The sequence below is a fragment of the Salvelinus sp. IW2-2015 genome, linkage group LG23 (genome assembly GCF_002910315.2).
Source record: "Salvelinus sp. IW2-2015 linkage group LG23, ASM291031v2, whole genome shotgun sequence".
Classification (NCBI taxonomy): domain Eukaryota; kingdom Metazoa; phylum Chordata; class Actinopteri; order Salmoniformes; family Salmonidae; genus Salvelinus; species Salvelinus sp. IW2-2015.
Genome location: NC_036863.1, coordinates 34434936 through 34454347, shown reverse-complemented (window position 1 = coordinate 34454347; position 19412 = coordinate 34434936). Strand labels below are relative to the sequence as shown.

At 43.1% G+C, this 19412-nt stretch overlaps 1 protein-coding gene across 1 annotated transcript in view; it reads right to left on the bottom strand.

Annotated features, from left to right (window-relative positions):
* The window catches only part of robo1 (roundabout, axon guidance receptor, homolog 1 (Drosophila)), a 225300-nt gene that overhangs the window by 177013 nt on the left and 28875 nt on the right, over positions 1–19412 (bottom strand). The window contains exon 3 of the mRNA XM_070434580.1: positions 6380–6466. Within this exon, the coding sequence (XP_070290681.1) occupies positions 6380–6466 (87 nt within the window). The remainder of the gene's footprint in view (positions 1–6379; positions 6467–19412) is intronic.

The window sequence follows — 19412 nt, the reverse complement described above, 5'->3', positions numbered from 1 at the left end:
GGTTCATACTGTCTCTTTTCTGTCCCTCTCTCTTGAGTTTCTCTTCTCTTTCTTCCTCTTCTCTTGTGTTTCTCTTCTCTTCCCCTGTGTTTCTCTTCTTCTGTTCCCTCTCTCTGTGTTTCTCTTCTCTTCTTTTCCTCTCTCTTGCTTTCTCTTCTCTTTCTTCCCTCTCTCTGGGTTTCTCTTCTCTTTCTTCCCTCTCTCTGTGTTTCTCTCTCTTTCTTCCCTCTCTCTGGGTTTCTCTTCTCTTTCTTCCCTCTCTCTGTTTCTCTTCTCTTTCTTCCTCTCCTGTGTACTCTTCTCTTTTTCCCTCTCTCTGTTGTGTTTCTCTTCTCTTTCTTCCCTCTCTCTGTGTTTCTCTTTCTCTTTCTTCCCTCTCTCTGGGGTTTCTCTTCTCTTTCTTCCCTCTCTCTGTGGTTTCTCTTCTCTTTCTTCCTCTCTCTGTGTTTCTCTTCTCTTCTTCCCTCTCTCTGTGTTTCTCTTTCTCTTTTTCTCTTCTCTCTTCTCTGGGTTTTCTTCTTTCTCTCTTTCTTCTCCTCTCTCTGGTGTTTCTCTTCTCTGTCAATTGACTCACTAATTCTGAATTGCCACTGTTGAGTTCCTCTCAATCGTTGATTGCCTGTTGGCCAAATGGAACCGCACTTGTTGTTAGATGTGTTTGATATATTCCACCATTCCGCTGCCAGCCATTACCACGAGCTGTCCTCCACATTAAGGTCTGTCTGGAAAGGCGTGTGTGCCTATTATACAAGCTGTTCTCACGGCACATACTCAGCGTGTAGGGTTACAACCACATCATGCGCATCAACAGTCTCTGGTACCCTCAAAGGCACTACGTCAAGGTCTTTACAGTTTATCAGTAGGAATGAAGGTTTGTGATCCTCTGCCAGTGTGAATGCATCTATTCAGATATCTGGTAAACTTGTCACAATGTTCAGACTGTGCTTTTCAGCATCTGTGAGAGTCCTGGAGACTACTAATGCTACTTGGTTATACTTACTACTCTAGTTCATGTTTGTAGTAGGACCCCGCAAACCCAGAACTACTGGCGTCTGCACGGACTATGTTAGGCTTTGTCATATCATAGAATGCCGTGCAGTGACTCTGCCGACGATTTGCTTTACGTTCCTAAAGGCCTCCTCCTGCACTGCACTCCGTGTCCATGAAGCATCACTCTTGAGCAGGTCGTTGATTGGTTTTGGTGACATCAGCTAGACCAGTACGGTACCTACCTAGGTAGTGAATCATACCCAGTATACTCCTCAGATCAGTCACAATTGCTTGGCAGTTCCAGCTGGGTGATGGCCTGGATCTTTTTTTAAAATAATTTTACCCCTTTTTTTCTCCCCATTTTCATAGGTATCCAATTGGTAGTATTACTGTCATGTTTGTTCATTTGATCATCATGTCTTGTCCCTGTGGCTTCCCTCTGCTGGTCTTATTAGGTTCTTTCCCTCTTTCTCTCTCTCTCTCTCCTCCTCCCTCTCTCCCTCTCCCGCTCTCTCTCTCTATCGTTCCGTTCCTGCTCCCAGCTGTTTCTCATTCTCCTAACGACCTCATTTACTCTTTCACACCTGTCCCCTATTTGCCCTTCTGATTAGAGATCCCTATTTCTTCCTCTGTTTTCCGCTTCTGCCTTGTCGGATTCTTTGTGATGTTTGCTGTCCTGTGTCCTTGTTCCGCCCTGTCGTGTTTTTGCTTCTTCAGATGCTGCGTGTGAGCAGGTGTCTATGTCAGCTACGGCCTGTGCCTTCCTGAAGCGACCTGCAGTCTGTGGTCGCGTCTCCAGTTCGTTCTCTTCTACTACGAGAGAGGATTTCAGTTTCCTGTTTTGGATTTACCTTTGATATATCCAGGAGAATCATTGTTTGTTTGATACTGGAATAAAGACTCTGTTTCTATTACGTCGCTTTTGGGTCCTCATTCACCAGCATTAACAGAAGAATCCGACAAGATGGACCCAGCGACTATGATTCTCTCAACACTGCCGTCGAGTTCCAGGGAGCATGCTCGCAGACCGAGCAGGAATTGTTTGCTGCTCGTCAATGCCGTTGAGACCCTGGCGCTCAGGTCTCCGATCTCTCTGGACAGTTCTGAGTCTTCGTCTCGTGCCACCCAGCTACTTCCTGGTCTTCCGAGTCTCCGGAACCTAGGGTTAATAACCACCATGTTACCTCTGGCAGCCCACTGAGTGTCGCTCCTTTCTCACCAGGTGTGATTGTGTTCTCTCTCCAGCCAACACGTACTCAAGAGGAGAGCTCGGATCGCTACGTCATATCACTCCTTACTGGTCGGGCTCGGGAGTGGGGCACAGCTATCTGGGAGGCAAGGGCTGAGTGTTTCTAACGTTTATCAGAGCTTTAAAGAGGAGATGATACGGTTTTTGATCGTTCAGTTTTGGGAAGGAAGGCTTCCAGGGCCCTGGCTTCCCTATGTCAAGGTGATCGATCCATAACGGATTACTCTATAGAGTTTCGCACTCTTGCTGCATCCAGTGACTGGAGACGAGCCGCGTTGCTCGCTCGTTTTCTGGAGGGACTCCACGCTGAGGTTAAGGATGAGATTCTCTCCCGGGAGGTCCTTCACAGACCTGTGTTTCGCTACTCCGCAGCTCGTGGACTTGATTGCACTCGCCATCCGCTTAGAAGACGGTAGATCTCGTACCAGCTCGTGAAAGAGCTCGCGTTAACGGTGTTTCCTCTCCCATTCAACCATCTCCTCCCCACCGGCTCAGAGACTGAGCCCATGCAGCTGGGAGGTATTCGCATCTCCGACTAAGGAGAGGGAACGGAGAATCACCAACCGCCTTTGCCTCTATTGCGGTTCTGCTGGACTTTTGTCATGTCATGTCCAGTAAAAGCCAGAGCTCATCAGTAGCGGAGGGCTACTGGTGAGCGCTACTACTCAGGTCTCTCCATCAAGACTCGTGTACTACCTGTCGGTCCATCTACGCTGGACGGTTCGGTGCTTTCCTGCAGTCCTTGATAGACTCTGGGGCTGAGGGTTGTTTTATGGACGAAGCATAGGGCTCGGAAACATGACATTCCTCTCAGACAGTTAGGGAAGCCCGCCAAATGTTCGCCTTAGATGGTAGTCTTCTTCCAGTATCAGATGTGAGACACTACCTTTAACCCTCACAGTATCTGGTAACCACAGTGAGACCATTTCCTTTTTGATTTTTCGTTCACCTTTTACACCTGTTGTTTTGGGTCATCCCTGCGCTAGTGGTAGTATATCCTCTATATCCGTCTATTAATTGTCTAGTAATTCTATCTATCCTGGAACGTTTCTTGTCATGTGAAGTGTTTAATGTCTGCTATCCTCCTGTGTCTTCTGTCCCTCTACTCAGGAGGAACCTGGTGATTTGACAGGAGTGCCGGGAGGAATATCATGATCTGCGCACGGTCTTCAGTCGTCCAGAGCCAGCTCCCTTCCTCCTCACCGGTCGGTGATGATTGTGTGTATTGATTCCTTCCGGACCACCCCTCGGTGGGTAGACGTACACTCTCTGTCGGCTCACAGGAACCTAGGAAGAAACCTAGAGAGGAACCAGGCTCTGAGGGTTGGCCAGTCCTCTTCTGGCTGTGCCGGGTGGAGATTATAACAGTACATGGCCAAGATGTTCAAACGTTCATAGATAGTAATAATCACAGTGGTTGTAGAGGGTGCAACAGGTCAGCACCTCAGGTGTAAATGTCAGTTGGCTTTTCATAGCCGATCATTCAGAGTTAGAGACAGCAGGTGCGGTAGAGAGAGAGAGAGCCAAAATCAGGAGTCATCAGGCCAGGTAGTCCTGAGGCATGGTCCTAGGGCTCAGGTCCTCCGAGAGAAGAGAAAAAGAGGGAGAAAGAGAGAGAGAGAGAGAGGAGGTCGTCCTTCCCCTGCTAATAGAACAGAGTACAAACCTGTACCTCTCCATCCTCTTTGTTTAGCTTAGTTGAAATCTTGTAACACTTAAATCTTTGGCTCCATTCTGGGCAGTGTTCTGAGTGACTGAAGTCAAAGTTTTCTGGAGGTGGAAACTTAGCCATCGTTGCTGATCTTCTGACACCATGTAATGTTATGCTTTATATTTAGAATCCAGAGGTGAATATAACTTTGGTTGACTTGAATGAAACAGTAAGCATAGCTAGGTAGCTAGCGACATAACACCGGCGACTGTTTTTCACTGGACTTGCTACTTGACGGGAGCACACGGACCGACTCGTCCAATCACCTTTTATGGCGCCATGAGTACACTTGCGCCCCGCACTATAATAAAATAGTTCCAATACAACACAGTCGACATGGTAGGCACAAATGTATAGGGTGTTGTTGGGTTCATCTTCCTCCCATGGTCCTCCATGTAACACCTACCAGCCTTGAAAGAGGGGTGCCATATTTTGCCATTTTGTTTGTTCGGTGTAGCCCATCGAATATGTATAATATAGTCAATAACAGATCTGAATGATGTGTTTTTCAGATAATACTGTGTTGTCAAGATAGCAGCCTGGCTGTGCCTGATCACATCTGAATTCCTTTCACTGGATAGTTGTGTTCAAATGGTGAACAAGGGAGTGTAATATGGTCATGACCCTTACATTCAAGCTGTGATCTTTAGCACATTCCAATCTGTTCTGTGTAGCCTGAACGTGCAGTTTGTCACTCTCCTAGGCCACGGGAGAGAAGGCTCTGGGAACGGAATGGAGAGAAACTCAATCAATTTGCTTATTTGCTCTATGAKGGTACCTCCCTCGACAGTGAACCTTTACAATAATATACCAAGGGAAACGGAGAAGAGATTGAATTATGTTGCCTTTGGAAGGAGCACTCGAGGTTCCGTGGCCGCTGCTGAACTGGCATCCAGTGAATTTGTAGTCCCGACCAGCTGAAGGGAACACAATCTGCTACCTGGGACTGTTTAGTCCCAGTCATGACGCTGAATTTCCATCATTCTTGGAGTTAAATATTAGAACACATTAGTTTCATTTGGCCAGTGGCTCCTTTCGCCTAGTTTCCACAGATTTACGGAAAAGACAGTTGCCTGTAATAATCAAAATCCTAGTTGCACAGGAGTTTGGTTTGTGCTGACTCTTGACAATTTTGAACATTTGGGCCATGAACGAGCATTTTTAACATGCTCCATCATGATTTGGGTCATTGTTTACCATGCAGTTTTATGATAATAATGGTGTCTCAGCATTGGGTGGCATGATACCCCCTGTTTATTTCACCTACTAATTTTCTTTCTGTAAGGTGATGAACTGGAAACAAATGTGGCTGAGTTAGAGCAGTTCTGCATGGAAGAGTGGGCCAAATTTCCTCCACAGTGACGTGAGAGACTGATCAACAACTACAGGAAGCGTTTGGTTGCAGTCATTGCAGCTAAAGGTGGCACAACCAGTTATTGAGTGGAAGGGGGCAATTATTTTTTTACACAGGGGCATTGGGTGTTGCATAACGTTGTTTATGAAATAAATTAAATAAGTATGTAATTGTTGTGTTATTTGTTCACTCACTTTATATAATATTACATTTTGTTTGAAGATCTCGTAAAATTCAGTATGAAAAATAGAAAGGGGAGAAAATTAGAAAGGGGGCAAACACTTTTTCACAGCACTGCATACATAAACTCATCAAAAAAAGAAACGTCCTCCCACTGTCAACTGCGTTTATTTTCAGCAAACTTAACATGTGTAAATATTTGTATGAACATAAGAGTCAACAACTGAGACATAAACTGAACAAGTTCCACAAACAAACAACATAAATGGAATAATGTGTCCCTGAACAAAGGGGCGGTCAAAATCAAAAGTAACAGCCAGTATCTGGTGTGGCCACCAGCTGCATTAAGTACTGCAGTGCATCTCCTCCTCATGGACTGCACCAGATTTGCCAGTTCTTGCTGTGAGATGTTACCACACTCTTCCACCAAGGCACCTGCAAGTTCCCAGACATTTCTGGGGGGAATGGCCTAGCCCTCACCCTCCAATCCAACAGGTCCCAGACATGCTCAATGGGATTGAGATCTGGGCTCTTCGCTGGCCATGGTACAGGCCTTGGTGTAACGCTRATTCCTTCAACAATAAATGTGAATCCGACCATCACCCCTGGTGAGACAACTCGTCAGTGAAGAGCACTTTTTGCCAGTCCTGTCTGGTCCAGTGACGGTAGGTTTGTGCCCATAGGCGACGTTGTTGCCGGTGAGGACCTGCCTTACAACAAGCCCTCAGTCCAGCCTCTCTCAGCCTATTGCAGACAGTCTGAGCACTGATGGAGGGATTGTGCGTTCCTTTTAAGAGTAAACAATAACATTCGAGGCTGAAATTGAATTGAAAGGTAGATACAGAGAGAGAGAGAGAGAGAGAGAGAGAGAGAGAGAGAGAGATCCTTGCAGTACCTGTATAGCCTAGAGAGTTGTCATCTTCATGTTCAGACGGGGGTGTGGGGGTGGCATCTTCATTGGCCCTATCCCATGTGTCTGTTTCTGCAGAGAAAAACACAAAGAATTGATTAGACCATAAGAAACCGCCTCCCTCTCTCACAGTCTAACACTTTGACCTGTTACAATTAGGTAAAAAAAATCTGTCGATCTGCCCCTGAGTTAGGCAGTTAACACACTATTCCCTGGGCGCCGAAGACGTGGATGTCGATTAAGGCAACCCCCCCCCGCACCTCTCTGATTCAGAGGGTTTGGGTTAGGTTAAATGAGGAAGACACATTTCAGTTGAAGGCATTCAGTTGGACAACTGACTAGGTATCCCCCTTTCCCTTATTGACACAGCAGAGATCGTTCCTCAGATTGTGCCCATGCTGCCCTTCGTCATTCGCTTAAAACTGAGGAAGAAAATAAACCCGAAAAAGACTAACAGGGTCAGTGACTGAGCCCGAAGCCCATTGAAAAATAGAAAACAGAGATAGAAAGAAGGAAAGAGAAAGAGAAATGAAAACAGAGTGTGTAAAACATAAGCCTTTCCATCAGACATCTCAGTCCAATCTCCCATCACTGGGCAAACACACAGCTGTTGACCTTTCATAATGTCACAATGTTTGAGGATGTCTTGCTGTGAGAAAGATATCATCACCTGCAACTTGATAGCCTGTCTATTAGGTACACCCATCAAGTAACGGGTCGGACCCACCTTTGCCTCCAGAACAGCCGGAATTCTTCAGGGCATTCTACAAGATGTCAGAAAAGTTCCGCAGGGATGTTGGTCCATGCTGACGCAATGGCATCATGCAGTTGCTGCAGATTAGATGGCAGTACATTCATATTCCGAACAGCCTGTTCCATCTCATCCCAAAGACGTTCTATTGGGTTGAGGTCTGGGGACTGTGCAGGCCACTCAAGTAACGTGAATTCACTCCAAGCAATGTTTTTCCAATCCTCAATTGTCCCGTGTTGCTGATCACATGCCCACAGGCTTCTTGTTTTTAGCTGATAGGAGTAGGACCCGGTGTGGTCTCCTGCTGCAATAGCCCTCCATGACAAGGACCGACAAGTTGTGCATTCCAAGATGCTGTTCGGCACACCACTGTTGTACTGCACCGTTATTTGTCCGTTTGTGGCCCGCCTGTTAGTTTGCACGATTCTTGCCATTCTCCTTCAATCTCTCTCATCAACGCGCTTTCGCCCACAGGACTGCCGCTGACTGGATGTTTTTACTGTTGCGCGTGAAAAGCCCGGCACACCTGGCACTGACGATCATACCATGCTCAAAGTTGCTTAGGTCAGTCGTTTTGCCCATTCTAACGTTCAATCGAACAGTAACTGAATGCCTCAATGCCTGTCTGCCTGCTTTATATAGCAAGCCACTGCCATGTGACTCACTGTCTGCAGGAGTGATCCATTTTCTTGAATGATACCTAATAAACTGGTGAGTGTATACAGCAGTAATGTCATCATAATGGGGTTTCAACAGAACAGCCGTACCTGACAGCATCCAGTTCAAGCCAATCCTCAAAACTATATTTTCATTCAAATCAAGTCAAATTGTATTCGTCACGTACACAGTTTACAGCAGGTATAAAAGGTGCAGCGAAATGCTTGTGTGCTAGCTCCCTCAACGTTAATGTACAATAATCAATAAGAAGAAGTCAAATAGAAAATGTATTTAAAAAAGCAGCAGTAATAGAAGAGGGACTACTAATAGCCTGATGTGTTGTACAGCTTATGAGGTGTATTAAGTATAGATATGCAATGTTCTCTGTCAAGTATGATTGTATTTACAAATAAAAGTGTTAGAGTGTCAATATTATTACAATCACATCAAATTGTATTTGTCACATGCACCGAATACAATGTCGTCTTGTGTAAGAACTTACATGTATTGGCCTTATGTTTTAGTTATTGTCCTGCTAGAAGGTGAATTATTTCCAGTGTATGTTGGAAAGCACACTGAACCAGGTCTTCCTCTAGGATTTGCCTGTGCTTAGCTCTATTCTGTCTTTTTAATATTCAAAAACAACTCCCTTGCCGATGACAAGCATACCCATAACATGATGCAGCCACCACCATGCTTGAAAATATGAAGAGTGGTACTCTACAAAGCTTTGTATTTAGGATATACAGCTAATTTCTTTGCTATATTTAGTGCAGTTTATTTGTGCCTGTTTGACTCTGATGCATGTTTTGAATATTTTTATTCTGTACAGGCTTCCTTCTATTCACGTCGTGCGTCAGTAGTGTCAGATAGGTTGGTATGTGTGGGAGTACAGCTTACTTAATGTTGTGATCATCCTTCAGTTCCTATCACAGCATTAACTCTGTAACTGCTTTTAAGTCACCATGGCCTCATGATGAAATCCTTGACCGGTTTCCTTCCTCTCCGGCACTGAGTTAGGAAGAACGCCTGTATCTTTGAATGTGATTGGGTGTATTGATACACCATACTCAAAGTGTAATTAATGACTTCACCATGCTCCAGAGATATATTCAATATCAATTTCTGACCATCTAGCAATAGGTTCTCTTCTTTGCAAGGCATTGGAAAACCTCCCTGTATTTTTGTTTGAGATCTGTGTGTTTGAAATTCACTGCTCGACTGAGGGACCTTATATAAAATTGTTTGTTGTGTGTGTACAGAGATGATGTAGCATTCAAAAATCAGTTTAATACACTATTATTGCACACAAAGTGAGTCCATGCAACGATTATCTGACTTGGCGATAAAAAGGGTTGAAATCTTATTGACTCAAGACATATTATATTTTTGTTGTTGTTTTGTTTCTTTAAAAATCATTTAACGTTGACATATGGGTATTGCATGTATGGGCCAGTGACACAAAATCGAAATGTTATACTTTATTCAGCTGTTAACTACTAATTGTAGAAAAGTCAAGGGGTGTGAATACTTTTCTAAAGGCACTGGTGTGTGGTGGTTGTCTGTGTGTGTGTGTGTGGTGTGTGTGGTGTGTTGTGTGTGTGTGTGTGCTGTGTGGTGTGTGTGTGTTCTGTGTGTTGTGTGTGTGTGTGTGTGTGTTGTTGGGTGTGTGTGTGTGTGTGTGTGTGTGGTGTTGGTGTGTGTGTGTGTGTGTGGGGTGTGTGCGTGTGTGCCGGTTCGTGTGTGTGTGCGCGTGTGCTGCGTGTGTGTCGTGTGTGCGCGGCTTTGTGACTGCGTGATGTCAGTTCGCATCGTTGCGTCGTGTGCTCGCTGCGATGTGTGAGAGAGGAGAGGAGGAGATGTGAGTCTCGTGGGCTGGTGCTTGGTGGTGCGGTGTTTTATAGGTGGTTGTGTGTGTGTGTGTGTGTACCGGCTGGATGCATGGAGAGTCAGTTCAAAAAGTCTTCAGGTGCAGCTAGTCTCTAGGTTGCAAATAGTCTCTAAGGTGCAGGTCTGCTCAGGGAGACAGCTAGCTCTTCAGCAGACTGATGGCCTGGTTGCAGAAGCTGTCTCAAACCTGATGCGCCGACACCGCTTGCCAGATGGTAACAGAGCGAAGAGTCTGTGGCTTAGGAAACTGTGATTATTTTCACTCTATTAGTTCTTAGTAGTTGTGGTAGAACTAACASTAGGGGTTATGATGCTGTAGTATTGTAACGTGTTGTTATTGGATTCCTCATGTTTTGTCCTCTGATTGGACTTTGAGGTGGTGTGTAATTCTGAGAAATACTGACCTGACTCTGTGGCTGAACTAGAGGGTACTGAAGGAATATGTTGGCCCATGATTTCCTAGAACAGGATCCAAGTTCCTCTATTTCCCCTTGCTGTTTATATTGGGTATTTTACGTCATACTGTCACAAAGGAGAAATTGACGGATTTCTCAGCAATGCATCCAGTGAGTGGCATGGAAATGATCTGACCAAACTGAGCAAACTGGTGAAGATTGAGTGCATGGCGTATGGCTAGCCCAACACAACCTCTCATAATGTGGACAATATCCTCCACAACGTTCAATTGGGCCTACACGTTTTCATGAGCTGTTTTTATTGGGCAAGATCCTCTGAAGGTTGGCAGCAAATCCATGACATAGAAATGTCTGAGAGCACTAATAGCTGACAAGGACGAAGACCTCAATGAAAGTCAGTCTTCCACACTGTACCATTAGTCTTTATCAAATCAAAGCTTCATTTATAGAGAACCTTTCGGACATGGAATGCAACGCAATGTGCTTCACATGAAAAAAGAATTCAAACAATGAAAATAAACATCTCTATATTTACTACACAATATAAGATAAAAAAACAAAAGAATGACACAAACTGAACAACTAAAAAGCACCCTGAGGAAAAGCAAAGTTAAAAAATATGTTTTAAGATATTTTAAATATGTCCACAGTTTCGGCCCCCCTCAGGTTCTCTGGCAGGCTATTCCAGAGGCTGGGAGCATAATAACGAAAGGCTACCTCTCCATGCCTCTTGGTCCAAGGCTTTCGGATAGTTTAAAGGCRAGTGCCAGAGGACCTGAGGGACCTACTGGATACACAACTTAAAAGCATGTCAGACATGTATTCGGGTGCACAATCGTGGTTTAAAAGCCAATAGAAGAATATAAAACAAATATTCTAAAACGCACAGGCAGTCAGAGCAGAGACCTTAAACCTGATGTAATGCGTGCTCTCCGTCTGGTCTTGATCAGTACCCGTGCTGCAGCATTCTGTATGTTTTTCAGTTGACCAATGGCTTTCTTGGGTAGACCAGACAGGAGAGCATTACAGCAGTAAAGCCTGCTTATAATAAAAGCATGGATGAGTCTCTCTATATCAGCCTGAGAGGGAAATGGCTACAACTTGGCAATGTTCCTATGGTGGTAAAAAGCTATTTTGGTCACATTCCTAATGTGTGATTCGAAATAGAGTTCAGAATCTAAAATAACACCTAGGTTTTTTATCTGGTGTTTTATCTTTATTGCCAATGAATTAAAATGTGCGGCCAGATTCTCTCTCTGTGTTGTGACTCCAACAATAAGTACCGCGGTCTTGTCTTGATTTAGCTCAAGGAAATTGTGAGCCATCCATATGGACAAGAGTTACCCTTCAATACTTTAATTTTAACATTATTTTTCCAGATAAGAGGATTCAGGACACATTTGTATTAGATCGAGTCGTTTTTAAAGGATGACTGATCACATCAGGCTGTGAATGTTGTTGGCACCTTACCTTCCCCTAGACCAGCACCAAGACAGTCATCAGCACCAAACATTACTCCTCTGATAGTAGACAATGGGAGAGGTTTCTGTTATATGGTGAAGATAGAGCTGACACTAATCCTTTTCACCTCACGACTGAGAGTTTCCTCTTATATCCATCTATTACGTATCTGAGTTCTTACAGTAGTGTTATCCTTGACTCGTTATCCGAGGGCTCTGCCCAGATCTCAAGCCTAATACTTAAAGGGATGACATGGGCTGAGGTTTTTCCAACAGAAGTGTGTGCCTAGTTATGCAAACATACTGTAACTGGATAATTGAAGTAATTGCCACCATCTAACTTTATCAGCCCTGAAAGCCAAGGTGTGACTTGTTCATTTCAAGCTAAGCCTATGTCCCAGCAGTGCAGGATAGGATCTCTGTCAGGTCCAGTTTCTCATACTAACCTCCCCATCAACACTAGAAAAGACAAAACAAAAGGAATGCAGAAAAATGGAGAGGAAAGTGGTGAAGGAAATTGCCAATATCAATTCGATTAGGAGTAAGGTGAAGAAAAGTGATTATTTTGAACATATTCTCTCCATTCTTCCACACTACTGTTATAGAGAGATCATCTTAAAGCAGACACACGGGTTTACAAAATAACAAGATTAGAACTGCATTCCTTTAATCCTAAACTTAAACCTAAACTTAATCCTAAACCTAAACCAACTCCTAAACCTTAACCTAATCCTAAACCATGCTATAGATTGGCCCACGTCACCTCACCTTATTGCCCTCTGTTTCTCAAGCTCTCTCCTCTCTCCACGAGAGCACAACATGACTTCACTCGTCTCTCTCCACACTAAGAAAATGATAATTATAAGGTGCATGACAATGATGAAGACATCTTAGTTGCAACACATAATTCACCTTAAATCCCCTGTCATTTAATAATTGTTTACTGGATAGGATGCAGCTTCCAGGAGGAAAGTCATAACTGTGAAATGCTATAAATCTTGAAAAAGGAGCAGTGTGATCGATCTCAATATCTCAATGTGGAAGTCACCATAGGAATATGATCTCATCATAGCATCTATTTGTAAAACCAAACACTTTTGGTCCTTCAGAAGCACTATAGAAATGGGAAATACGTTCACAGGGAGACTGTCTCAATAGAGCAGTATACTAGTAGCATTGTCTCCCTATTGCGTAGACAGACTGTCTTTCAGAATGTATTTCCCATTTCTATAGTGCTTCTGAAAGACCAGGGAGACAATGCTACCAGTATACTGRTCTATTGAGACAGAGGGAGGCTGGGCTGGGTGACTTTAAGGTGAACCTTGAGATTTACAGTGTGTGAGGTGGTGCATTCTCCTCAACATTCCCATGGCAACCACCAGCTGAAAAAAAACAGTCCATCTGTAAAATGGGCTTGCTTCTGACACAGGTAGACTGCTGATTGAGAACTAGATACAGTAAAACACACAGACCATACCAAGTAGAAAGAAGCTGTGTTTTGGTAAAAGCTATGTTTTTTAGTTTGCTTTAGTGGTTGTCTTATAGCTGTGTGGTGCTGCATGGAAAGGGGCTCTGATGTGAGGATGTTCGATATCGACCACACAGTTGTGGTTGGAAACCACACAACTAACTCTCCTTACTTCTGAGAATACTACGGCAAAGGCTTTATTAGTCCTCAGTACAGTAGATCCAGTATGATTCCCATGAACATACTGGTTCACCCACAGCCATACCCATTCCCCAGGTTCAGACACACACATTTCAATTACAGAAATGCTTACACAATCAAACATGAACATGCATATCTTCTATAGGCCTACTGCACAGTGCATACATACACAACTGTATCTGTAGGCTACTCACTCACAGGCCAAAATCATACTAATTAATGATGTTATAACTGAAGATTAAACCCCTGCTGCCCCTACAGTCTAACATCAAGAACTACATCAATAATAACTTGCTGGAAAAGACTGAGTACCTCTGCAGCAGTAGTGTAAAGTAACTAAGTAAAAACACTTTGAAGTACTACTTTTTGGGTATCTGTACTTCACTCGTTATATTTTTTACAACTTTGACTTTTACTCCACAACATTCCTAAAGAAAATATTAACTTTTTACTCCCATACTTTTAGAATGCAGGAAAATGTTCCAATTCACTTATAAAGAGAACATCCCTGGTCATCCCTACTGCCTCTGATCTGGAGGACTAACTAAACACAAATGTTTTGTTTGTAAATTATGTCTGAGTGTTGGAGTGTGCCCCTGGCTATCCGTAAATAAAATACCAAAAATAAAATTGTGCTGTCTGGTTTGCTTAAAATAAAGAATTTTAAATGGTTTATAGCATTTACTTTTACTTTTGATACTTAAGTATATTTTAGCAATTACATTGACCTATGATACTTAAGTATATTTAAAACCAAATACTTTTAGATTTTTACTCCAGTAGTATTTTTCTGGGTGCTTTTCACTTTCACTTGAGTCCTTCCTCTTTTACTCAAATATGATCATTGGGTATTTTCCCCACCGCTGCTAGAGAGAACCACATTACTGCTTTTACCTGGCACAGGTCAGCTACCATTCAAGGTGTTAAACTCCAATGTTGAGTATTACACTCAAGGTTCAGTTCATAACATGTAGATTGATAGAAGAGGAAAGCTTTTATGAAGGTGATGTTCAAAAACAGGCCACAAGAGGGTACTGCAACTCCATCCTACTGGGTGTCGTGCAGGAACAAGAGGCAACAAAGACAAGTGTATTCTGTGTCCATCTTATACTGTCAAGTTTTGACCATGTAGTAATGTTTTGTTTGATTAGATACAGTATACAGTAAGTACAATTAAGTGTTGTCTGAGGTTATGAGAGTGCTGGAAAGTTAATAAAGTAGTAATATTTGCATCGATAAGGTGCTAGGTGGGATACCAGTAAGATATACGTCCAAAAGTAAAACAATGTATGCAATCAGTAGAGATGATGCATTCACAACATAGTACAGAACACCACCTGCAACAAAGTAACTCCAGCCCTGGCTCACACAAACAGACGGACAGACAGAGAGTCAGACTACCAGGAGACTTTTTAAATGTGGGTCAAAATCAACAGCCAAATGGCAAATTTCTAAACCCCTTTAATCAAGACCAGGCGAATGAAGCCAGCTGGTGGGGACCCATATAAATTAAGGATCTCATTGGATTTCAGCTCAGCCCTAAGAGAGGGATCGCTGGAGGGGTACACACACAGGGGGTGAGGAGGACTTGGTATGGGGGGCAGTTCCATGTGTACACCAGGCTGATGGGATACATTAGAAGAGGGGGGCACATTGCCATGACGACAGGCGACGACAGAGAACGGCAAGTTGCACAGATGGCTGGCCGCTCACACGGGTCCCAGTGCACAAGAGCAAACAGCCGACTGGCGAACGAATACACTTAAAGTGTCAATCATAGTCTGGAGCCAGGCCTGGCACTGCTCTAGATCTGTAGAGCAGAACACTCACTCTACCTTATTCCTCTTCCCTGCCTTCATCCATCCTTCTCTTCATCCCCCTGCAACATGCACTGATTTCCACCGGGAAACAGGGAGCAACACAGCACACACAAATGCATTTGGAATTTACAAATACATACAAACACAGACACTCTATTCTTGACATTCTCTCTCTTTCTCTCTCTCTCACACACACGTGCACGCACACACACACACACACACACACACACACACACACACACACACACAGTGTGATTTCCGCTTGGGGTCCATCTCTGTATACGAGGGCAATGTGATTCATGAGAATATAAGACTATATTATTCTCTAGATCCCTGCATGCGAATGCGATGATAGGATGTGTGAGAGTCCACAGGGATTCAGCAAGCCTGGGGCAATAAGCCATTCAGGTGACTCATGATCAGGCTCGGGAGTACGATTGAGTTATTCACTCTTGTATCCTGCTCTGCATCATTATCCTGGTATATATCCCTGTGCTTAACCAATAGCATGGCAGCTTTCTCTGTGCTTAAGAGGGCAAAATCAATTAATGGGGATTTATAGCCATGGATACACGAGATACTGACACCATCAGAGAATAGGTAGGTTCCAATGATGCCTGTTTAGTGGGCTGTAGTGTACAGATGTACAGTCGTGGCCAAAAGTTTTGAGAATGACACAAATATTAATTTTCACAAAGTCTGCTGCCTCAGTTTGTATGATGGCAATTTGCATATACCCTAGAATGTTATGAAGAGGGATCAGATGAATTGCAATTAATTGCAAAGTCCCTCTTTGCCATGCAAATGAACTGAATCTCAACAACAACAAAAATCCACTGCATTTCAGCCCTGCCACAAATGGACCAGCTGACATCATGTCAGGGATTCTCTCGTTAACACAGGTGTGAGTGTTGACGAGGACAAGGCTCGAGATCACTCTGTCATGCTGATTGAGTTCGAATAACAGACTGGAAGCTTCAAAAGGAGGGTGGTGCTTGGAATCATTGCTCTTCCTCTGTRAATCATGGTTACCTGCAAGGAAACACGTGCCGTCATCATTGCTTTGCACAAAAAGGGCTTCACAGGCAAGGATATTGCTGCCAGTAAGATTGCACCTAAATCAACCATTTATCGGATCATCAAGAACTTCAAGGAGAGCGGTTCAATTGTTTGTGATAAGAAGGCTTCAGGGCGCCCAAGAAAGTCTAGCAAGCGCCAGGACCGCTCCTAAAGTTGATTCAGCTGCGGGATCGGGGGCACCAACAAGTATAGAGCTTGCTCAGGAATGGTAGCAGGCAGGTGTGAGTGCATCTGCACGCACGTGAGGCAAAGACTTTTGGAGCATGGCCTGGTGTCAAGAAGGGCAGCAAAGAAGCCACTTCTCTCCAGGAACATCAGGGACAGACTGATATTCTGCAAAAGGTACAGGGATTGAACTGTGAGACTGGGGTAAAGTCATTTTCTCTGATGAATCCCTTTCCGATTGTTTGGGGCATCCGGAAAAAAGCTTGTCCGGAGAAGACAAGGTGAGCGCTACCATCAGTCCTGTGTCATGCCAACAGTAAAGCATCCTGAGACCATTCACGTGTGGGGGTTGCTTCTCAGCCAAGGGAGTGGCTCACTCACAATTTTGCCTAAGAACACAGCATGAAAAAGAATGGCACCAACACATCCTCCGAGAGCAACTTCTCCCAACCATCCAGGAACAGTTCAGTGGACGAACAATGCCTTTTCCAGCATGATGGAGCACCTTGCCATAAGGCAAACTGATAACTAAGTGGCACGGGGAACAAAACATTGATATTTTGGGTCCATGGCCAGGAAACTCCCCAGACCTTAATCCATTGAGAACTGTGGTCAATCCTCAAGAGGCGGGTGGACAAACAAAAACCCAACAAAACTCCAGGATTGTGATTATGCAAGAATGGGCTGCCATCAGTCAGGATGTGGCCCAGAAGTTAATTGACAGCATGCCAGAGCAGATTGCAGAGGTCTTGATAAAGAAGGGTCAACACTGCAAATATTGACTCTTTAAATCAACTTCATGTAATTGTCAATAAAAGCCTTTGACACTATGAAATTATACTTCAGTATTCCATAGTAACATCTGACAAAAATATCTAAAGACACTGAAGCAGCAGACTTTGTGAAAATGAATATTTGTGTCATTCTCAAAACTTTTGGCCACGACTGTATGTGTGTGAAGTCAACAAAGGGCCCGTCACTGTYTTTCAGAACCTTGGAGAGTTCCATGTCGACAGGATACTTCCTGTCATTAACACCTAACCAGTGGTGTAACGTACCTAAGTAAAAATACTTGAAAGTACTACTTAAGTTGTTCCATGGGGTATCTGTACTTTAATATTCATATTTCTGACAACTTTTACTTTACTACATTCCCAAAGAAAATATTGTACTTTTTACTCAATACGTTTTCCCTGACACCCAAAAGTACTTGTTACATTTTGAATGCATAATAGGACAGGAAAATTGTCAAATTCACACACTTATCAAGGGAACATCCCTGATCATCCCTACTGCCTCTGATCTGGCGGATTCACTAAACACAAATGTTTAATTTGTAAATCATTTCTGACTGTTGGAGATTGTCCCTGGCTAAACCTCATGGCCTCCATAATATAAGGAATTTGAAATGATTTTGATACTTCAGTATATTTTAGTAATTACAGTAACTTTTGATACTTAAGTATATTTCAAACCAAATATTTTTAGACTTTTATTCAAGTCATATTTTACTGGGTGATTTTCACTTTTACTTGAGTCATTTTCTATAAAGGTATCTTTACTTTTAAAAAGTAGTCAAGTATGACAATTCGGTACTTTATCCACCACTGCCCCTTCAGTTGAAACTTGTGCCCCCTCAGTTTTAGTTTCATGTCCCTATATAAAAATAGCAAAAAAGTTCAAATGATTGAGGGACAGGTTGGCAAAATCTGTATCTTCGCTGCTCTATGCCATCACAACGTTCAGGCTATGGAATGCCACGGGGGCTGTTAGGTATGACTCCTTTGGGTTTCCATAGAAAGTAGTAGGCTCATCTGTGGTAGGTTAAGTGAATAATGGGATACGCCTCCGCCTGTAATATTTGAATTATATTTGTAAGGCCGGGGTCAAGACTCCAATTGAAGCTGTGAAAACACATTTTCCACTTTGACAAATGTGTTCAGTCAGCACAGAAGAAGCATGCTACACCCGAGGAAAGCTGAACTAATCCAAGGCTTTTGAGGTGGATCTTACAAAAAGATTTTGGGGAGAATGGAATGATCAATTACTCAGGAAGTTCCATAGAGCATCAAGAAGGCTGCAACTCTTCTGAAAAGGTAAGAAACAATCTAGCTGGTTGGTTTTTATTAAAATATTTGTGGTATAGCCAGTGGTGTCATTTCAGCAAAAACCTTAAGGTATGGAATGGCAAAATTACTTGCTTTAGTGTACTGTATAGGGCGCTGTCCATGGTGCTGATAGAGGTTAGAGGAGATTTCGTGCCAACCTATTAGTAGGGCTGGGGCGGTCACAAAATTTAATCAGCCGGTGATTGTCAAGCAAATAACTGTCGGTCTCACGGTAATTGACCGTTAATTAACATAAACGCATTTAGCATCTCCTGGCTTCCCTACAAGCCACTGATGCAGACCTTTGGACCATCTACATTTCATGTAAAATCCATGTAATATAGCCTACACCTTCACAATAAATCCACTATTTATTTTAGACAGGTCTAAAGAAACATGATATGAAGAAAATGTAGTCTATTTCAGAAGAACAGAATAGCATCCTCTGAGTTGTCCTTTTGTTAGGTCCTGATCTGGCTACGTCATATGGCTGTGGACTACACTCATTCATTTAGCAGACCAGATTTTGCTGGCATTATTTAATATTATTTTATGTATGAAGAGTACAATTGAACAAAGCTGAATAAAATAGAAAGGATATTTCTAGTGTGCACATCCGGCTATTCTGTGTTGAGCGGTTAACAAAGAAATAGGTACTCCTACATACTGAATTTAGAGTTATTAATGTAACTTTAGTTGTTCTACAAACGTTGGGCTATATGTTTAGATGTGCTTAATTTTAAGAAATTATTTGGCCACTTTAGTTGTGATACCAACCTTATCATACATTTAGGCCTATGGGTTAGGCTACATGAGGTGTGTGACTAAGATTCGAACAAAAAAGGCATTGTTTCTTGCCTTAAGCTGGGCATCATCCACAAGGGATAATATAGAATTCACAAGTGATATACATTAAATAGCAAATGGAGGACGCTTTTCCTGTGGTTCATTTTCATATACWCCTGTTGAAAAGATAAGCAATGTGCTCAATATTTGCATAAA